At 44.9% G+C, this 20,832-nt stretch overlaps 3 protein-coding genes across 6 annotated transcripts in view; 1 reads left to right on the top strand and 2 right to left on the bottom strand.

Annotated features, from left to right (window-relative positions):
- Nucleotides 1-132: 132 nt before the first annotated feature.
- Nucleotides 133-8,765, bottom strand: slc31a1 (solute carrier family 31 member 1). Of its 4 annotated transcripts, none has more exons than XM_047044795.1 (5): nt 8,607-8,765; nt 3,419-3,569; nt 3,108-3,180; nt 2,802-2,970; nt 133-2,453 (listed from the first exon to the last, which is right to left on the bottom strand). In XM_047044795.1, exons 2-5 carry the CDS (start codon nt 3,542-3,544, stop codon nt 2,252-2,254), a joined length of 570 nt encoding a protein of 189 aa, XP_046900751.1. In that variant the 5' UTR covers nt 3,545-3,569; nt 8,607-8,765; the 3' UTR covers nt 133-2,251. The 4 variants fall into 4 exon arrangements, with proteins under 4 accessions (XP_046900751.1, XP_046900748.1, XP_046900750.1 ...); XM_047044792.1 differs by having other exon boundaries at nt 3,416-3,569; XM_047044794.1 differs by lacking the exon at nt 8,607-8,765 and adding an exon at nt 7,940-8,122 and having other exon boundaries at nt 3,416-3,569.
- A 500-nt stretch (nt 8,766-9,265) lies between these two features.
- atp6v1g1 (ATPase H+ transporting V1 subunit G1) lies at nt 9,266-11,609 on the bottom strand. The gene is made up of 3 exons (XM_047044805.1): nt 11,403-11,609; nt 10,313-10,413; nt 9,266-10,133 (listed from the first exon to the last, which is right to left on the bottom strand). Exons 1-3 carry the CDS (start codon nt 11,482-11,484, stop codon nt 9,960-9,962), a joined length of 357 nt encoding a protein of 118 aa, XP_046900761.1. The 5' UTR covers nt 11,485-11,609; the 3' UTR covers nt 9,266-9,959.
- A 1,193-nt stretch (nt 11,610-12,802) lies between these two features.
- The window catches only part of fer (fer (fps/fes related) tyrosine kinase), a 14,146-nt gene continuing 6,116 nt past the window's right edge, over nt 12,803-20,832 (top strand). Inside the window, exons 1-9 of the mRNA XM_047045219.1 lie at nt 12,803-12,985; nt 16,124-16,178; nt 16,663-16,978; nt 17,132-17,305; nt 17,829-17,928; nt 18,084-18,267; nt 18,907-19,044; nt 19,167-19,289; nt 20,135-20,339. Coding sequence (XP_046901175.1) covers nt 16,141-16,178; nt 16,663-16,978; nt 17,132-17,305; nt 17,829-17,928; nt 18,084-18,267; nt 18,907-19,044; nt 19,167-19,289; nt 20,135-20,339 — 1,278 coding nt within the window. The 5' untranslated portion in view covers nt 12,803-12,985; nt 16,124-16,140. The remainder of the gene's footprint in view (nt 12,986-16,123; nt 16,179-16,662; nt 16,979-17,131; nt 17,306-17,828; nt 17,929-18,083; nt 18,268-18,906; nt 19,045-19,166; nt 19,290-20,134; nt 20,340-20,832) is intronic.

The following is a 20,832-nucleotide window of genomic DNA, read 5'->3' on the forward strand; positions in this document are numbered from 1 at the left end:
CTACATCTCTACTAAAAGGACTACATCTTTCCTATAATAACTAGTCAGTTACATGCAAGAAAGGGAAGTTACATACATTGTCATGAAATACAGATCACATAATGGACAGGAGATAAACACACAAACTCCACCTTTTCTTGAATGCTACAATTTATTACCATTATCCATATTTTCTAGACGATTACAACAGTAAATAATGAGTTACTTTGATCCAGAAATGCGTTTTGGACTGCACAAACAACCCAAGTAATGGCTGCACTATAGTGGCTGTGACATTCTACCTGCTGTTTGGCCACTCTGCTTCAATTGTATAGCAGACCAGAGCGGTTCTTTACAAGCCTGGTAAGACCAGAATTGCTGCCACCATGTTTTGTTTCACATTGTCAAAACAAGACCAGAATGGTGCAACAGGTGGTAAAAAACATTATCCCATAACTCCCCAAAACAGCACTACTCAATGTCATTCAGGCAACAGATATAAACATTTCAAAAATTAAAAATATAAATGTAAACTAAACAAAAAAGTACTAAAAGCAACATCATTTTATTAGGTTCTTCATATTGACGCCCAAAGATATCAAGTGTGTGTTGTAGTTTGAGGCCTAATGCAGGGATAGGTCACAAGGAGGACACTATTTCAAACTTGTCCAGCTTCCTACTTTCCCATAGTCCGTTACTCGTTTTTAGGATGTAAGCACCAATAGGGAAGCAGCATCCGAGATGACAGGATATCAAAGTAAAGTCCTGCGGAGCTCAAGCTGTAGTTAACCCTTTTTAAGTCAAGATTTTCAGACACCTACTCCGTTTAGACCATTTCCAGTCCATATAAATTAGTAAAAAAAAAAACAAATAAAAAGAATATGATTAAAGACTTTGCCAGTAACAATTTAACATAAAAATCTCAACAAAAAAAAAGGCCTGAACTGCAATTGTACATTGAACAATCAAACGATTGTTGATGCAAGAGACACTAAATCACCTATAAATTTGAAATAACATTGAACCTTTCTAGAATTACAGTAATTGTCTTGTTCTTTTTCATAAATACCTTCCAGAGGTAGAGGGGGGGTGGGTCTAAACTGTGCTGGGTCGAGTTGAAAGCCATTAGAAATAATTGAAGGGGTTTTCAGGAGCTATCCATGATTAGACACTGCATGGCAGAGAGAATCAGGAGGAGGGGTCCACATTCTAATTTCAGGTCCACACATCAACAGAATGCCACACAGGATTGGCACTTCCCAAACCCACCCACTGAGCCCTGACCCCGATGTACTCGAGGTGATCCGAGTTTGGGATTGGACAGCTAAGCAATATCTTGGCTGGATTCCAACCGTTCAATCTAAGGAGGGTCTTTATATAACCAAAATATTTACACCTTTCAAAACTCCCATTAGAATTCAGGCACATTGGAGACAGGGTTTACAGCTCAGTGTGGGAGCGGCCTTAACATGGATCATCATAGCTTGTCCATTAGAAAAACATATCTTAAGTCACGCTGGCACTTTTGTCAGTAGACCTCCTACTTCGTTGCCATGTCTACAGTTGGCCTGTGTGTTACATGTTCCCTCATTTAAGGCAAAGGGTTTAGTAAGGCTCAGGTCGTACAGCCAGGGCTGCTGCACCTTCCCCTACCCACAATCCACCAGTATGAGAAATCAGCAGATTGTCATATGGAAGGCAGGAGTTTGTGACGACTCACTGCCTGAAAAGATGATCGCCCAGGAAAGGGAACAAGGATGCAGTTTGTGTGTGTGAGCATATTACCCTACGGGCCAAACCTGTAAGGCTGAATGACATGTTGACGGGCGATTACTGGTCAATAACAAAAGAGCCTGGACTGTGCATGAATGGAAGCTAGTTGAGGAGGAAGATGTAGAGACTGAGACTGGGGAGGGAAGATCAATAACATTGCATCACGGTGCAATGGCTGTTCCCTAATTCAAGGAGTCTTTGCTCTGTTCACAAAGCGGTTCGTGAATCACAGTGAAAGGACAAAGACCATTTGCCACACATTTTGTCACGTCGAATAGTGTCAAAACATGTGGCCTCTCCATGACAAAGTGGGCTGTCCAAAAGTACAAGATCCAACAATACTATACACATTAGGTTGGGGTGCCATGATGACAATGGGGATTGAGTGTGAGAAGAATGTCTGTGTGTATTCGTGTGCATGTTGCGTAAGGGCGTGTGTGTGAGGGGAAGGGGGTCGACCGAGACAGACAGGGGCAAACGGTAGTGTGCGTGTAGTGTGTTAGTGACAGTGTTCAGTGATGTCGACCACCACAGCCTTCTTCCAACTGAACAGGAAGTATCCGACCCCGGCACCTGCCGCCACGGCGATGCACAGGTACCCGTTGTAGGTCATGAACACCAGCATCAGGAAGTAGCTGACCACCACCTGGATGATGTGTAGCACCGTTTGCAGTAGGTGGGCAAGGCTCAACATGCGCTGCCTGGAGGGGAATGAAGGAACGGGGTTAAAAATCATACATGGATGCCTTTTTAAAAAACTAATAAACTACAGGTTTGTTTTTCCGTCTGGTCTATGAATTTGTTATATTCCTACTCTATACCTTCACTTCACATTCAGTCAATCCCTAGCAGTCCGACCTTGCTCCAAGTAAGCCATCAAACCTGTGTATTACTCACATAGAATGCACTGTACTGGCTTCCATAAGACTAGCCTAACGCCTCCTAGCAACCTAGTGCTTTGGATCCATCTGGCCTCTGTCTGTTTCCCACACCCCCTGGTTCTGTTCCTGTGTGTATGCTCCAGGGAGATGCGGACTGGTCCTACCCACCCCACGGTCTTGTGCGTTTCCATGAGCATGGTTCCATCTCCTCCGGGCACAGGCATGGAGTTGTAGCGCACGTTCACCTGGTTCCTCCTCAGGAGGAACTCCCGGCCGATCTTCAGGCCCTCGTACAGCACGGCCATGAGGAACACGCCGATGCACGCCCCCACCATCTCTAACGGAGGGGCGGGGGAGGAGACAAGAGAGAGAGAGAGGAGGGGGAGATGTTAGTTTGGCTCTGTTAGGTGACAGAGGGGTCCCGTCCCCGTCCCCCCCATTGGGGAATGAAGTGTTGATCTTTATGCCCCTCACCTCCGACGCTGTTGATGACCAGTCCAGAGAAGAGCAACTCCACGTTAGTGAAGCCAAAGTAGAAGGTCATCTGCTGCTCGGCATCATGCAAACACATAGAAGAAAACATAAGTTTGACGCATTTTTACGCAATTGAATGGATTGATCCATTCATGGAGAACAACTAGCTTGTTGCTATTCGTGGGCCAAGTTTTCCCCACACAAGCTTAAGTCTTTAACACAGTTCAAGAGCTTCGAACTTCGGCAGGCCTTTCATCAGAGCGAGATTTGGTAATATGGGGTGAGGGAGGGTGTGGCTGGTGTCTCACCATCATCATGTGGCCGCCGCCCTCTCCTCCACACTTGTGCCCCCCTGCGTTCATGTCGTGGGTGCCCATGGTGTCCGGAAGCATGGTGTTGGGGGCGGGGTGCATGTGGTGGCTATGGTCATCTGACATGTTTATCTCTCGTCAGCGCTCAGGGCTATGGCAGTCCCAGGAAGTAAAGGAAGAAGACGAAACAGGATTAAAGCTTTTGCATGACACCAAGAGCATACACTCAATTTTGCATTACACGAAGAGCTTAAGTCTGCACTGGGGATCTATTGAACAACACCGACATCTTTTGTCATGATCCGTAAGATGTAAAGAACAAAATAACTTTGTTTCCAGGATCTGGAAACCAGAATTTATTTTTGAATCTGTACAAACATTCCGAGCTGTCATATAACCTTTCATCAGAGCTTAATCTGTCACACCTGCCAATCTCAGGTAGATTTTGTCATTGTTGTTGGAATGTACGCATGAGGTACAGTATGTTACGGAGCCAGAAATACAAGGTTTGGCATTTAGTTATTGCAATGCATTAACAACAGAGGCTCTCTGAGGCAGAGAGGAAAGCCAACTGACCTGAACAAACACCCAGACCCTCAGACTGTACCTCCTGTTTTCACCAAGTTACCATGAGTCAGTTACTGTGGTACTCTTGATTGGCAGGTGTAGTCTATGAGTACTAATGACTGCAGCCTTGGTGAGGTCATCTCGACTTCAGGGCAGGACGGGACAGGACGGCACAACACGATATAGTGCGTTTTGGAGCCGGGAGAGAATCCAGACACAATACTCAGAGATTCTCCCAATCATCAATAAAGTTTCAATGTGGTTCCCCGGGAGGACATCCCAGTAGCAGGTAACCAGAGTAACCTTTCCCATAGCAACGTGGCTCCTGCAGTGCCAGTCTGAGCACAAGCCCAAGATTCTGTAATCTACCGTAATTTAGCATTAGACCAGCCTACTAGTTGATTAAGACCAGCAGCACAGATTATAAAAGTTAATACTGTAATTAAACAAGCTAATAAGTCAAAGGTGCCAAGTGTTACAAGGCAGATGGCATTACGGGTTGAGCCAGGTGGTTCACCTGAACGAACCCCTTAACGAAACATGTAGAATAAGAAGAGGAATGCTGACTTAAATCACTGGAACACACAGACATCTGAATTGTCTGTTTACATGTTACATATCACAGTTTACCATTAAAAGAATAACATTTACAGAGACGATATAAATATAAATACTGGTGTTTGTTTTTATTTTTGATCTTGCATAAACTTCCAACTTCAACGAGCATAAACTACACATTCAGCATATTCCCAAAGTAAAGTGTTGACCTGGCAAGCGACAACAGAAACCCTTTCTATCACAGGCCTAAAACATGTTGACCGTTCTTCCTATTGTTATATGATTTACTAGCAAATCAAACACCGGTATGGAAAGCCCAGCCGACTACAGGCACAGCCAGTCTTCACAACTCTGTTGAAGGTGCGGACTGGCTGGGATGATAATAGACCCTCTCACGTTTCTGCCTTCACACCTGACAACATAATGAGTTAGCTGGTTCTCCTGGTTTGGACTATCCACGTCTACTCAAGATAAGCCCTCAAACAGCGTGTCTACTTTCACATCTGATCTGGAAGTGAGACCGGACCCGGGCTGATCCCTGCACTCACCATTCAGACCACTTCCCTTCCGTTTCTCTAGAAAGGGCGGTCAGGCCACAAGAAGCCTACAAGAAAGAAGCCTGCTTACGTCATCTGGAGCTCATCACGCTGGAGGTGCCCTGTCGCCAGGGGTGGCATTGACATCCCCTTTAGCCGCTGCTTCAGACAGAGAAATCAACTAGAAGAACTGGAATTGGCCACTCCATGTTTACCAGGAGCCCCCCCCCCCCCCCCCCCCCCCCCCCCCCAACTAATCAAATGGTCAAGCCTCCTCAGGCAATGGGTGTACTGAATGGCATTCATAATCTAATCATTGCCTACTTTAAAACATCAGTGTCAATCACTTATAGTCTGACCTTCTCTCGTAAAGACCAGGAAACCCCAGAGGCTGTGATCACATCAACAGAGACAGTAAACAGACTAGACAGATGGAGATTAGCCATTATTAACAGACCCCAAAATCACATTACTGTAGCTCTGTTTTGTACTCACTGTCCTGACAGAGTATCCATGGGCTGTCACACAGATAAGGTGACACAATAAGAAGCTACCCTCCAGCAGGACATGTCAAGGTCAACACCAAGCTGAATTGAACTCTCCCCCAAATGAACCAGGTTGAAACAGATGACCTCACACAACCAATGGACGAGGGCGCAAATGGCCGTCCTGTGTGTGAACAAGTCCAACACAACAATCCCCCCCGCCTCGGGAGAATAAATAAACGAGGCAAGCCCAACGTCCCCCGTGAACTCGGAACGTTGAGACAGCAGGTCCTTGGTCTACTGTGCGGTACGAGCTGGCTTCAGGGGTTTGTGAGACTTCACAGGGCTTCAATGCTTCTTGCCACCGCAATCTACACAGGAGATTCGGAAGCCATTGTGAAATGTTCCTGTACGTCCGCTACAATAATAAACCCGAAGACTCAGATCTTCTACAGTACCGCGGCAAGTCCTGCACAACCATACCACACCAGTGAACAGAATTCTATAGACGTGGTTTGTATTTGACACAGTAAAATGCATGACTAAAACTAAACTTGCAACACCATGTTGAAAAACATAGAACACCAAGTTCAAAGTAGAACTGAAAGTTGAACTGAATCATCATGAGAGGATATAGTTGAAACACACTGCCGATCAATGCTGATGAACAGTTAACTACAGCTGAATTTAGTTGAAACACACTGCCGATCAATGCTGATGAACAGTTAACTACAGCTGAATTTTTTTATCATCAACACCCTTAACCTCAACCACATTAAAAGAACTGGGATGGATCTGACAACATGTTTGTAACTACGGAGGTACATGTTATCCAGGCTATGGCAACAGAGTTTATCGTATCCATATTCTATAGTCAATAGAAAATAATCTAAACTTACCGGAATGTTTCAGTGGGTTCACAGGCTCAGTCACAGTGCAACAACAAAGTACTTGTCAATGTTTAGTGGTGCAACTGTGTGTGTCTGTTCATGCAGATGTGTGGAGCCTATGTTTCTAAGTGTGGAAGAGTGCTCACCCTGCTAGACGCCAGTGGGAACATGGATGTGTGATCACACCAGTGCACTAAGCTGCCCTCTTATGACTTGCTTCTCATGTGACCAATCTCCCATTTCCTCAGAGGATCAGGCCAATCACAGGCCTCGGCAACTGGCCCGCTGAGAAGGTACATTGAATCTCATTCGTCGCTTCCTCTTAACTTTCTTTCCCCATAAGACTGATCTCTAACATGCTTGTCCTTTGGGAAAACCTGTCCTATGACCAGACCAAGGCTATCTACGCAAATAAAACATAACAATAACATTAAATTCTGCAAATCATAATGATATCAAAAGCCAAATCTATATCCAAAACTATATAATATTTTATGAGACAATTAGTAGCCTTGCTAACTTATTTCCTATGCCTGCATCTATCCAGGTAGCTGTTAATTAGTATGGTTGTTTATGGCATTTTAACAAGAAGACCTTTAAGCCACAGATAAAAGTTGATCCTTGAGGGCTAGATGTAGACAGATTGCAATGTGCCAAGCAGACAACCCATGAAGACATCACTTTTCTGTCATGTCGCTTTGACCTGACCTTTAGTCCAACTTGTTGGACACCTTTTAAGTTACTGGAAATCCTCATCCACCTAACCTCCAAGACTGAGGATGATGTGGCATATACGTGACGTTGGGATAAAAATGTTACATACTGGATTATTTCATCAAATGTAGTACTACATCAATGGCCTAATGATACTGTATTCTCACTAATGATAGGAACTGCCAAACATCAAGATGAAGGAGTCAGCGGTGAAAGTATCAGAACAGCAGTTCAAAGTTGCAGAATAGCGGAAAATGCGCTAAACACAATAAACTAGAAAAACATTCCAGTATTGCTCAAACAAGACAAACATGACTATGTACAAGGTTGTCTAGTCTAGAAGGTAAACAACCATTCACTCAATAGACTTTAGAGTGAATTACATCAGTAAATTGTGTGTTTGAGCGTGGTGAGTCAAGAGCTTTTGATCTTAGTTTTTTCAGTATTATCCCAAAATTAAGTTGAATGAAACGACAACCCATGAGGGGACATAAGTCAAAGTAAAACCATTGCTTTCCCGTGATACGAGTTCACTAAATACTTGAATCATTAAATGGTAAAAACCGTCCCCAACCTGTCCTTGACCCGATAACTTACAAAACCTTAACTTATCTACAGATTGTTGTTCTTATCAGACAAGTTCACCAACATCGAGATACATTATCAACTTTGACATGAATGACCTAAACTGGCAGCACCTAGCCTACTAAATAAGACCTTATTGAGACTTAACAACCATTTCAGTTCCAGGAAAACGTTACTATGCCTCACCTATCTAATTTTGTGTTTGTCCGTTATTAATCCTACTCCGAGGGCCGCTTTCCAAAGAAACACAAGGTCCAGTCACGTAGCATAGCGGCAAGAGGCAGGGGGCCAACTAACGATAAAAGCCAGGCCGACAACAGTCTGACCCGGTTTGGATATTGTCACCCCAACCCTGCGCCTCATCAAACAAAAGAGCCCTGTTCCTCATACCCACTCAGACATTCCTTTCTTTCATATCACACATTAACAATGGGATATGTCGTGATGACCTTGTTTGGTTCCCTGATATTGGTAACAGTCAGACCAAGTGTCCCAAAATGATGCAACATCGAAGTTGGGCTAGTAGGTTTATAGAGTACCAGTGTCCGTGTCTAGAATTTCGTGAGATGGATGCAACCAAAACTGATTTTTGAACCCAACTATTTTCCTTTTCCTCTTTCCTTCAATCAAGAATTGAAGCAGCTTCAATCCTGCTTCTGACGGTCAAAACTAAGATACTTTATAAGTGGGATGAAGGGTCATGTGCTGAACTACACGAGTTACAGTTATGGAAGAGTATTTCAAAGCTGCTAGCTAGCTCGGCTATCTTGTACAGTCTCGTAAAGCTGGCTTCAGAGGTCAAAGACAGAGTGAGCGATGGAGGAAGGCTCCAGATATGCAGAAGCATGCTTACCTCACAACATTTAGCAAATAAGGTTCTTGATTTTTCGTTGATATCGATATCTCGCTATCTAACAATCATCAACAATATGCTAAAGAAAACTTTTAAGATTCAAATATCTACCGACTGAAAGCCGACAAGGGTCTAAGTGAGCTGGCGTTTTCCCTTTACTCTGACGTTTAAGTAGACGTAAAACACCGCGGCCAATCAGAGACGCTCGTCTCCCCTTGACGCTTCTCGGCTCCTCCTCCAAATTCCGATTTTCATTGAGAATGTATTTCAACTCGACGCCTCAACGCGCCGCGCCGCTGTTGGTGTGAATACCCCATTTTGTATCATAATTTCCGCCGCCACATGGGCATCTACAACTTCCCAAAATCGAAAGAACATGATGAACATGAACATATTTTAATATAACTGATTCTAGTGATAAACAACGACTCACAATGTATTCGATATTTAGTATAGACCTACTCCCCTATACTTTGTTTTGTGTGTAATTATGTCCAAACATTAATAATTATGTATCTGCATCATCGCATCCACATGTCAAGTTCATAGAATGTAACAATAACAAACAATGCAGTCATTTGTTTTGAGAGGTAATACCTAGACATATGGAATTTTAGAATTAGAAATATTCTTAATGCACACAAACTACACAGAAGGTGTTGCTTTCCACCAAAACATTTAATTCCAGTATCTTGTTTCAATTTGTGAATGTTCCCTATTCATACAAGACCATACAGCCACAGGATGGAGAGGGAAAACAAATGGACAGCAGGTAAATGGGAACTACTGTGTTTCTGTCTCCACAAATATAACAACAAAGACATGTGCATCAGATGTAAATAAACATCACATTGCATAGCAAGACCCACACGCACAGTCACAAACACACACTTTAACTTTCACAAAAATGGTCTTAATGATTCTGCCAGCCAATAAGAATGAACTACAGAGACAAAGACACTGCACCGTATCCAAAACTAAACTATCACCATTGAATGTGTTGAAACAAGCTGAAACAATCATACTATATTCTTTACTTGAATCATACCATATTCTTGACATCTGTCTGACTGAACTGTGGGTGTCACTATCTCAACATATAATATACAGATTATAACAATAGTGTTGATGAAAGTGGATTTATCAATACTAGAGAGACAAGATCAAATGGAGGAATGTGAAGGTAGATTATCATATAACATACTATGGTGCGTATGGACATTGTGATCCGGTGCAAGGTGTGTCTGCCTCAGTTCAGTTTTTCCTTAGTTTAAGGGTTTAATGATAAACGAAAGTAGCGGGAGGGGGGGGGGGGGGGGGGGGGGGGAGGAGGAGGAGGAGGGGGGGGGGAGTCTATCCAGCGAAACGGTAGTTGGCATGGATCTCTGGCTTGATTTCACACACCATCTTCAGCAGGTTGCCCAGTACAGCCTCCCTGTTTTGCTGGTAGCTACTCTGGATGCAAGCCATCTTATCCACGGTCTCTTTGTCCACCTCCACAGCCGAGTTACCATGGGAACCAAGAGCCTATCAGAGTGCAAGATGATGCAGAGGGAGGTTAGTCACCTTGTAAGATGTTAATTAATTGATTATAATTTATCACAGCCCCTTCAAATGCGCAGTATGAATGTGGATGCAATATAAGCATTGTTATACCCTGTCCTAAGCTCCTTTTACAAATGTAATGACTCAGTGCAATGACTCACCGCTGCCTCCTTGGTCTTGAACTCCTTCTCCCTCTGCAGGCGATACTGCTCAATCTCAGCCTGAGCCTCTTCCTTCGCCTGCTTCAGACGGCGATTCTTGCCTGATAAAAAAAAAAACATACATGGACACAATGCAGTCAGGGAACATGAAAAACATGAGTGCGCTGAATAGTTTGTGGTCATTAGGGCATGCAAAAAAACAATTACATTATTTGTTTCCTGACTAAGTTTACTAAGTGCACTTGAACAGCCCTTTTTATGGCTGTGCACAACATGTCACAATGGGGATGATTTTTGTTAACAGATGTCAACACCTGACATCTAATCAAAAACCACTTATTTGATAGGAAATAAAAAGGGAAGTGAGGAAGATACATACTAGCTATACTAGACTAGTTTGCAACGTTGAAAGACATGGGGGTAGGAAAGAAATAAGGAACTTGTTTTTTGTAAAGTGACTCAATGTCATGTTACTGTAGAAAAAAAATGCATTATGGAAAAGTGAAAAACCGACTAGCATGTTTACCTTAAATGTATTAATTTCTACCATTGTGAGGCACTGCCGTCTATTATTTGTTTTGACACAACACAGATAATTGCAAGATAGAACCCAGAGTGGATTCTGAGTGATGAGTGGTAATGGAGGCCAAACTAACACGACTACGCCAGATTCCAGATATTTTAAGCCTTTGGCATTGTCTAATTTTGCGTTACCTTCGTTAGCAAAATGTGGAAATATTCATATTAAATTACAAAATGTAGCTAACAGTCAGTCATAGCTCTATGCTATTTTAGGTAGTTATTATAGCTAAGATCGATCAAGTGGATAATACCGAAGATGTCCTTCCTCACTGCCAAATATTGGGACAGATTCAATACAACTTTAAATAGAAGATGATCAAGTATTACTAAATTACAATTTAGTATGGCAGACTGACGTTTCAAGATACAGTCAGTGAGGCCCAGCGGCCTCTCTCTACTCCTCTACAAGCTAGCTGAAGCTAATTGCTAGACTACTACTACAGACTGTAGCCGGCCAGCTAACTGCTGCTTGTCGTTAGCCATTCACTGACAGCTAGTTTCAACTTACGTTTGCGAGCTTCGGCCACCTTTTCCGCAGCACGTTTTTCTGCTTGCAAGAGCTGTTGAATTCCCTGGGACTGACTCGCCATTATTAGGTTCGTTAAAATATGTCAGTAAAGAGGAAAAAATAGCTGGTTTTAACAGATGATGTTGTGTTTGCAGCGAAGGTCGAGGAATTTACTGCAGTCAGCTGACAGCGCGTCACGTCGATGTCAGGCTCACACCATGTGATTGGGAAAATTGGTTGGGTACACTTGTTTTGTGAACCGATGTGTCCCAGCTGTGTATTCCATTATCAGATAGCAATTCTGTTATGTGTGCTTGCGTCCCAAAATCTCCAAATAACGGTGGTGAGTATGGCTTAAAGACCCATTATTTCAATTACCCCACCAGAAAACAGTTGTAAGATAGCGAATAGAGAGACAGAGAGCATTTCAGCTTTGAATTGAGTCAAGTCTCTCAAGTCTCTGGCATTCGTCTTGAGACTCACGCGAAACATTTTACACGCTCTCGCGCAACACCTTGTGTTTCTATACTAACAGTATAGTTAGACCATATATAGTATAGTTAGACCATATATTTAAATTTGAGATTCCGATTCCTATATGTTTATTGTATGCACCTTCCTGCCAAAGCAAATTCCTTGTCTGTGCAAACTTTCATGGTGAATAAATCCCTTTCTGATTCTGATTCTCATGCTGACAAATAAGGTATAACTTGTCCCGCTAGATAGCCTTCAATTAATGGACAAGGCGCAGGCATACGGAGTCCTGACCGGTAATTTTGTATCTGTTGTGCCGTTGCCTCCAAACGACATCCCCAACAAAAACACTCAAAACAGAATACAAATTATCAAAATGTATTTTGCGCGTTCAGATGCCATGTGGACAAAGTTATGGAACGCTATGCCAATCTGATTAAATTCACAACTTTATTTTAGAAAAACACAACAGGAGTGTTAAATCAAATAGCCTACATACAAATATAAAACGAGTAGCCTAACTGTGAAGATACGTTTGCTTACATTTAACCTAAGCGCTATGTTGACGATGTAGATTTTTCTCTTGAATTGATAAATTAGGTAACTTTTGCTCTAGAACAAAGTGTCCAACTGACCGTAGGTCGTAGCCTATACTAATACTCAACTGAGATTTAAAACAGATGACACCATAAGAACCTTTTCAACCTCAATCTAAACATAGGCTATCCACAAATGGAATCCTTTTGATACCAGCTCCCCCCCTACATTTTTTTATCGTGTTCTCTCTCTCTCTCTCTCTCTCTCTCTCTCTCTCTCTCTCTCTCTCTCTCTCTCTCTCTCTCTCTCTCTCTCTCTCTCTCTCTCTCTCACACACACACACACACACACACAAACACACACACACACACACACACACACACACACACACACACACACACACACACAAACACACGCACACACACACACACGGCAAGAGAGCCAGAGCCTGAGCGGAAACCCCTCCCGAATCCCCAACTCCGGCAACCGAGCAAAGCTAAAGAAAAGAGGACTACCAAGGATTCAGGAAACACGGAGAAATACTCGAAGAGACAATAAACAATCATAAGAAAGTGAGTGCAACATGTCACTGATTGTAGAAAGCTTCCATTTGAAAGCGACCAACAGCTCGAATTAGTATTTGTTAGGGAACAAAACACTTTCCTGCAACTGCTTAAGATTTTTTTTCTGGAAAAAAAACGTTGAGCCTCCCGACATTAGCAGGAATAGCTACTTATTCTATCTGATTACCCAGCTATATCGTTTATTAGCGCTAATATTTTCGTTGGGCGCTTAAAATGCATGTAATATTTGATAAGCAGAATTCAATTGTTGACATATTCATGTTTTCCATTTACTGACATAGTCTAGCGATGTCAATGTGGCTAGCCTCGCTAGCTTAGCTTAGCCGCACACAGAAGCATTGGATAATATTTCATATTAGCTAATGTACTTGCCAATATTTGACATTTGAGAAATGTCGCTGTCCCGTGTCGGTAATAGTTTGTCAGAAGTTCTTCATGGATACGCTGCACACACAGGCAATAGGCCTGGTTATGAGTCCAGTTATAACTTTATTTACTGTTAGAATTTCACTTTATTCACGTTCAGTGACACTTTACTTTTTATTTGGAATGGTTAGGCCGAACTAGCTAATTATTGACCAGTGTAGTTACTAACTGTACTATGCCATGAACATTTGTGACAAAAGTTTGTTGAAAGCAGTAAACGTCTGTGATAACAACCTCGTCTTCTCTCAAGTGCTTTAAGCACGTATAGTTCCAGAAAATCGAAGTTAATTGCCGTTAAGATGATGGAACATAACAGCAGACCAATCACAGTCCTATACTAAAAACAATAGAGCTAAGTGAGAGGCATGCAAGGGGGGGACAACGAACAAGATAGTTTGCGATGTCACTACGCTTGTAATTACACTGTTCTCTCTGTCTTTCTCTCTGTGTCTCTCTCTGTGTGTCTCCCTGTATCTCTCTCTGTCTCTCTCTCTGTCTCTCTCTCTTATTAGTTTGCCTTTAAACCTGACACATTGCCGTTTACCTAAAGTAACGATTGTGAAGTGCCTAACATACATGATTTGTCTGCCAGCCTAGTAGTTCATGACCTTTCATGCCACAGTCGAGAGCAGTTGGACATTGCTTAGCAAGTATCAAGTCCCCCCACGGTTTTGTAATGAAGCACACAGCAAATCCTTGTTGAACCAAGTCTCCCACGGCCACTCCTCTGCCACCCTCATTCTTCTGCTACTGCTGCTTCTGTTGTTGGTGGTGGTGGGAGAGGATTGTAGCCCGCTGACGAGCACAGGACATATCAGGGAGGTAGAGAAAAGTCAAACGAAAGAAAGAGAAACTGGTCCATGTATAGTCACACTTGCAACCACAGAACACGGTTTTTGACTTGCTTGGAAAGGTGTGTGTGTGTGGGGAGGGGGGCTGGGGGATAATCGGACCATCACTTGACTGTATTATGGCTCTTTGCCTACTCTCTGAAAGCCTGTGAAGAATGACTGTACTGTAAACATAATAGCTTATACTGGGCTGCATCAGGTCTCCGATCATGAAAAAAAAGAAGTAATATTTATGCTAGGCCATGCTTTCACGCTGTAATTGGAAATAGGCCATTGCCAGTTACTTTAACTGTGGTTTATGTGTGGTTTGAGAGGCTTATGGGTTGAGATTGACATTCTCTGAATTGTCACAGCACCTCCCTAATCTTGCCGAGGCATCTTTATTCATTTAGCATGCTTCTTAGGCCTTGAAAGTTGACTTACTAGAAAAAAGACATGTGGCGGAACTGTGTTGATATGACATTCTTGATGGAATATATGGCCTTTTTCGACCGCTTCTATTGGGGGTGGGGTTAAATACTTTTTACAGCTTCCTTGTCCTAAAGCACAGTTTCTATGCAACATGTGTCACTTAGTTTTGCTCATTCATATAGGCCTATTAAGCCAAGTAGCCCAGGTTCTGGCCTGTACAGAGCCTTGTGAACCTAGAGCACAAATCATGGGTGGGGATATCTCTCAGGTGGTGAATTGGTTTCAAAACACGGCCGATATGACAAGATGTTCTCTGTTGTTTCAGTCTCTCATAGATAGGGAGGAGGGCTAGACGCTAGACTGAACACATGTGGTTTCATGCTCATTTAGAACTCAGGTGCCACAAGGGGTGTTAGTTGTTAGCTAGTAGTTAGTGTGAATGTGACTGCCTTTAACTGCTATCGTCCCTGGCTCCTCTGTGCTCTCATTGGATCCCGGTAGCTTCAGTAGTTGGAGCTGAATTATCACTGGGAATTCTCTGTCAGCTGATCAGTTTGCCACAAAGGGATTCATATCCTCCAGGTAGGTTATAGAATGTTCTAGCATGTTCTTTGTAGAAGGCCTTTGTTGGCCTGAGTGACTAGGGACATGTACCCGGTCAAGTTTTGTGGAATGTTCTTTATTACAGGCACATTGTTATGCTAGTTGGTACTGTCTTAAACGAGGCGCTCACTTAACACAGTGCATGCCTGCTACTGCTTGCTGCCCTGTCTTGGTGCTCTCTGAGCATGACAGAGAGCTATGTTGTGCTGTGTTGACGGCCGTCTTGGTTCTCGTGGGTGGTAAGACAGCCTGGTGGAATTCCTCCGTCAGGGCTCTTATCATTCTGCCAACTATGTGGAACAAGTGTTTTTGTTTCTTTTTTTTTCTTGTGAGCTGATAACTTAACCACACGCCTCTGTTGCTACCTTTTGGTTCCGTACAGCTCAGCTGTATCGTGTGAGTCATTTTCAGAAGCAACTCTCCGAACATCATTCATCCTCTTAGTCAGTTTTAAGACACAACGACCCTCAGCGACTTCAACAGTTGACTATACACACACCAGATAGGCTCTTCAGGTGTCGGTATCCTCTCTGCTTGATGCAGTTTCCTTTTCTCCTCCAATGTCATTTTCAAAAGTTGGCCTCACCTTCTTTGCACCTCGGTATTTTAGGAATGAGGATGTTTTCCCCCTGTCTCTTGTCCTGTACTTTGTGTCAGACAGTGGAACAGAAGGCACCAGACCTGGACATAATGAGCTTTCCCCCCCCCCCCCCCTCCCTCTTCCCTGCGATTAAGGCGGATTACATTTCTAATGGAGAGGTAGTGCGATTAAACAATCCTTTGTAGTCTGAGTGCTTACAATCTGGTCCTTTTTTGTTTTGTTTTTTTAACAAAGCTTTGTTCGTCTGATATATGAGCCCAGATGCCCTCCTGGACAGGATATTACACAGGTAAGACCTTCTGGTCTCATCTCTGAGGCTGCTTCACCTGCCATTGGCATGGCGTCGTGGCCAGGTTTTATAGTTATAATTACCATTTAGAATGGGTTTTAATGCTCTTAATTTGACATGCGTATGAATCCGCCACCGTTGCCTCTCTAAATGCCATATATAGACAGTCTCGTCACAATTTTTATACTGTATGAAACACATTTAGACACCGAGAAAGCTTTCTCTCTCTCTCTCTCTCTCTCTCTGTGTCTCTCTCTCTATCTTAGTCCATACTTTCTCTCTCTCTCTCTCTCTCTATCTCTCTCTCTCTCTCTCTCTCTCTCTCTCTCTCTCTCTCTCTCTCTCTCTCTCTCTCTCTCTCACACATACACTGCCATACACTGACATGTATGGCACACGAGTTCAGGACCCCTTCCGCTGCGTCACGCCAACGCACTCCTCTCACTCTCCTCCTTCTCCTCCTTCTCCCATGCCGTGGCCGTAGGAACCATGCAAACGTGAGCTCCCGCCACCACCAGTTCCCCCCCCCCACCGTCACGGCGGCTAGTTTGTGCGACACTGCCCCCCCCCTGCGTGCCTGTGAGAAGACGATGGGGTTTGGCCGGGACCTGTGCGACTCCCACGAGGGCCTGCTGAAGCTGCAGGACTGGGAGCTGAAGCTTCTGGAGAGCGTGAAGCGCTTCATGACCCTGCGGGTGAAGAGCGACAAGGAGTACGCCTCGCTACTGCTCAACATCAGCCAGCAGGTGGAGAAACACGACAACTCCTCCCAGGTGGACTACATCAGCAACGTCTCCAAGGTGGGGCCCAGCGAAGGGGGGGGCGAACGCAATTGTCACGCCACGGCGGTATGGGACGAGAGAATGACTCTCTTTTCCTCCTTCCCCATTTCTCCTCATATTCTCTCCTCCTTGTTGCTCCACTATGCCCCCCCCCCCCCCCCCCTCCTCCAGTCATGGGCCCACATGGTCCAGCAGACAGAGCTGCTCAGCAAGATTATGAAGTCCCACGCCGAGGAGCTGAACTCCGGCCCGCTGCACCGCCTCACCATGATGATCAAGGACAAGCAGCAGGTGAAGAAGAGCTACCAGGGCATCCACCACCAGATAGAGTCGGACCTGAACAAGGTGAACGAGCACGTCCTCTCAGACACACGCAAACTGAACTCGCCATCTAACTCACATACTAGTGTGGTAACTAGAGGGGGTGAGGGTGGTGGGGGTGGTGAGGGTGGTGAGGGTGTTGGTGGGATTAGTGTGGTATTAATGATGTGGAAGCGTAATAGACTTATACATTCTCTCGTGCGCTGTAATCACCACTCTTTTCTCACTCACCATTTCCTTAACCATTTTAGTTTCCTGCTAGCTGCATTCCTTTCTAAGTCATTCACTTGTTGACTCGTTTGGACTTACTTTTCACACTGCGCAGTGTGACGCGTGCGTCCTAAGATGAGTCATTCGGAGACTTCACACTTGCCTGTGTGGTAAGACTTGAGAGGGCAAACTAGGTTCATGTAAAGTTGACATGAGGGGACACTCCACTTAGGTCTGTGTGTTGGTTCCTGCTCTCTGTGGGCCGTGAGGGCTCCTGGGTTTGTCTCGCGTCTGACCCCCGTGGTGACGCGGCGCTTCTCGCTGTCGTCCCTCCCAGGTGACGAAGAGCGACCTGGAGAAGCTGAAAGGCACGTACAGACAGCTGACCAAGGACGCCCACAGCGCCAAAGAGAAGTACAAGGAAGCCATGGTCAAAGGTGAGGAGGACTTTCCTGGGGATCTCCTTTTGGAAAAAGAGACAATGGTGTCTCTGGGCCTGCCTCGCCACCTGCCCTTAAATACAGGTGGAACCAGCGGAAACGATGATGGTCACGAATGCACTCTGTGTGTGTGTGTGTGTGTGTCCTTCCAGGCAAGGAGCCAGAGAAGGCCAGGGAGCGCTACGACAAGGCCACCATGAAGCTCCACAACCTGCACAACCAGTACGTGCTGGCGGTGCGGAGCGCCCAGCTGCACCAGGCGCACTACCACGACACGGCGCTGCCTCTGCTGCTGGACTCCCTGCAGAAGATGCAGGAAGAGATGATCAGCGCCCTGTGAGTGTGTCACGACTGAGGAACGGGCGGCGTGGGGGGCGGCGTGGGGGGCATGTGCGCGCGCGTTGACCCGCTCGCGCGCGTTACGCATCTGCCTCGCATCGCGTGAGGATGCAAGTAGGTCGTTTATCAAGGGGGCCCGATTTGTGTCACACCCCGCATGTGTCGTACAATGTCAACACGCTGCGGCCTACGCAAATCTGAAATCCCCCCCCCCCCTCCTCCTTTGTCCCCCCGCACAATCTAATGTTCCGGTTGCCTTGTGATTAAATCCCGCGTAAGGTCTAATCCCATAACTTCATAGCTGTTGTGGGATTATTGGTATGCGGCACCCTTTTTTTTCTTTTTCTTCCCTGAATGCTGTGCCGCCTAAGCTGAGTTTTTAATCACGGCCGTCTAAGACGAGGCAGATGTCAGTAGGAGAGGCTCCGGGTCGCCATGCGTTCACACGGAGCGGAGCCGTTCAACTCGGAGAAATCTTTCGCAACCCTCCGAGTCGAGCAAGGACCTGGGGTTCCGTCCCGGCTGGTTTCCATCCCTGTCGTCTCTGCGCTCCCTCCTTGAGAGGTTTCATCGATGAGCCTTTTTCTTTTCTTTTGATCGATGGTTCGCATGGATGTTTGTTCTTCCTCATGTCAGGAAGGGGATCCTGGAGGAGTACTGTGAGATCACCAGCCTGTTGACAGACGAGATCGTGAAGGTTCACAAGGAGATCCACACCTCCATCGACCAGATCGACCCCGTGTCCGAATACGAGCACTTCATCGAGATCTACAAGTGAGTCGGAATCCCAAACTGTCCTTAAGATGTTGTTTTGAGTTGTGGGCTCAGTCTCAGGAGGGTTGGGTTGCTATGGTCATATCACACACAAAAGATCAACTGGATCTGTAATCTCCCAGGTCTCCAGAAACCACCAAAGAGCCCAACGTAGAGTTTGACGTTTCCCTGCTGGAGGAAACAGAGAATCTTCAACCCAACGAGATCTTGTGGAACAATCTGACTGCAGACAGTTTACAAGCCATGTGAGTCTAGAGTGACACTAGCTGGGCTCGACGGACTGCATGTCGTAGCTTAGTATTTGTATACAGAAGGCTTTTTTGGGGGGCGGTGGGGACAAAACAGTTTAGCATCTTATCAGTGTTTCCCACGCATAGACTCATTTGTGGCGGTGCGCCACAGAATTAACACCGGCCGCCACATATTGCATTTCGTTATAAAGATTGTTTTAACGCTATTTAAAACACGCAGCGTATTCGTTCAGCTGCATTTCCTTTTCCTGCTCTCCGTCCGTCTCTCTGTCACTCACGCGTCTCTCACACACACACACACAGTCATAACATCACAACGTCAGCACACGTTAGCAACTGTGCTATGCGATATCAGCGAGCCTTCAGCATTAGTACCGTAGCCAAAAGTCTAGGAAAGTTTAGATTATTTTTTGCGAGGAACCTACGAACATGTCTTAATCTGCTAACCGGAGTCATGGAGCCGACCAGCTAAATAGTTATTTAGCACTAGCGTTGCTACATGCATATATGCAGAAATTGTTTACAATATTTTCAGGCTTCAACCAGTGCTGCTCAAGGAGAAAGACAGGGTCAGGGAGAGAAAGAGAGAGATTTGTCAGGCATTGAAGAAAGAGTAGGAGAGGAGGACAGCATCCAACATAATATATACATACGAAAATACATAAAAAATTAAATAAACAAAAGTTCTGTGTAACAAATTATTAACAAAGGAATTATTTTGACCCTCTCCCCCCTCCCCCGCCACTAATTGCTTTCTAATCTGTGGGAAACACTGCTCATGATGGCAATGCTTAGTAGCTATTAAGAATGGCTGTCTGACCCCTGACCTCTGCCCTCAGGCTAAAGTGCACCTCAGAGGAGCTGGCTCAGACCCAGCAAAGCCTGCGCATCAAGGAGGAACTCATGCAGGACTTGGAGAACAAGATCCAGGAGTCATCCCAGACCTGTGAACGCAAATCTGAGTATGTCGTCAGCACAGAGACGCACTCCGAGAACCGCTACACTTGTTGTCGGTGTTCTAGATGTCAAAACAATATCCTTAAGGTCTAAGGATGTTCTAGTGGCTCTGGAATTTCTACAATTCGGAACAATCAGAACAATCTCGATTTCTAAACCTACTTCTAAAGTTGTGGACAGTCGGGGGGGGAAATGGACGGTTCTAAAACTGTTCAAAATAGGTTCCTAGAGTTCCAGAGTACTACATAGGATTCTAAAGTTCTGCAGATGGTCTTGATATCTGTACAGTTCTGGGGGTTTCTGGGAAGGGTGGTGTTGGGGTCAGCAGCTGACCGTGAGCATGGATGTGGATGATGTGTGCAGGCACTGGGGCAGACTGGGCACAAAGGGCCCACTCTGGCTGTCTGCCTGGAGCCCAGACATCACACATAGCTCAAGGTCTGCTGGGCAATGCTGCACACCGGCCGGGAGACCATCAGCATCATCATCATTGTGAGAGACAGACAAAGATGTTGTAACACACACACACACACACAGATATTAGTTGTGGGTTTTCTTGTTCAACAAATATGATTGGACA

This window comes from Hypomesus transpacificus, chromosome 22 (assembly GCF_021917145.1).
Source record: "Hypomesus transpacificus isolate Combined female chromosome 22, fHypTra1, whole genome shotgun sequence".
In the NCBI taxonomy this organism is placed as follows: Eukaryota; Metazoa; Chordata; class Actinopteri; order Osmeriformes; family Osmeridae; genus Hypomesus; species Hypomesus transpacificus.

Excerpts from the sequence above, each read along its gene's own strand:
- slc31a1 (XM_047044792.1), bottom strand. The coding sequence starts at position 3,544 with ATGTCAGATGACCATAGCCACCACATGCACCCCGCCCCCAACACCATG. Across the intron at positions 2,971-3,107 it reads GGTCATCAACAGCGTCGGAG|AGATGGTGGGGGCGTGCATC; the intron begins GTGAGGGGCATA and ends CCCCTCCGTTAG. Across the intron at positions 2,454-2,801 it reads GAAACGCACAAGACCGTGGG|GCAGCGCATGTTGAGCCTTG; the intron begins GTGGGTAGGACC and ends ATTCCCCTCCAG.
- atp6v1g1 (XM_047044805.1), bottom strand. The coding sequence starts at position 11,484 with ATGGCGAGTCAGTCCCAGGGAATTCAACAGCTCTTGCAAGCAGAAAAA. Across the intron at positions 10,414-11,402 it reads GGTGGCCGAAGCTCGCAAAC|GCAAGAATCGCCGTCTGAAG; the intron begins GTAAGTTGAAAC and ends TTTTTTTATCAG. Across the intron at positions 10,134-10,312 it reads TCAAGACCAAGGAGGCAGCG|GCTCTTGGTTCCCATGGTAA; the intron begins GTGAGTCATTGC and ends GCACTCTGATAG.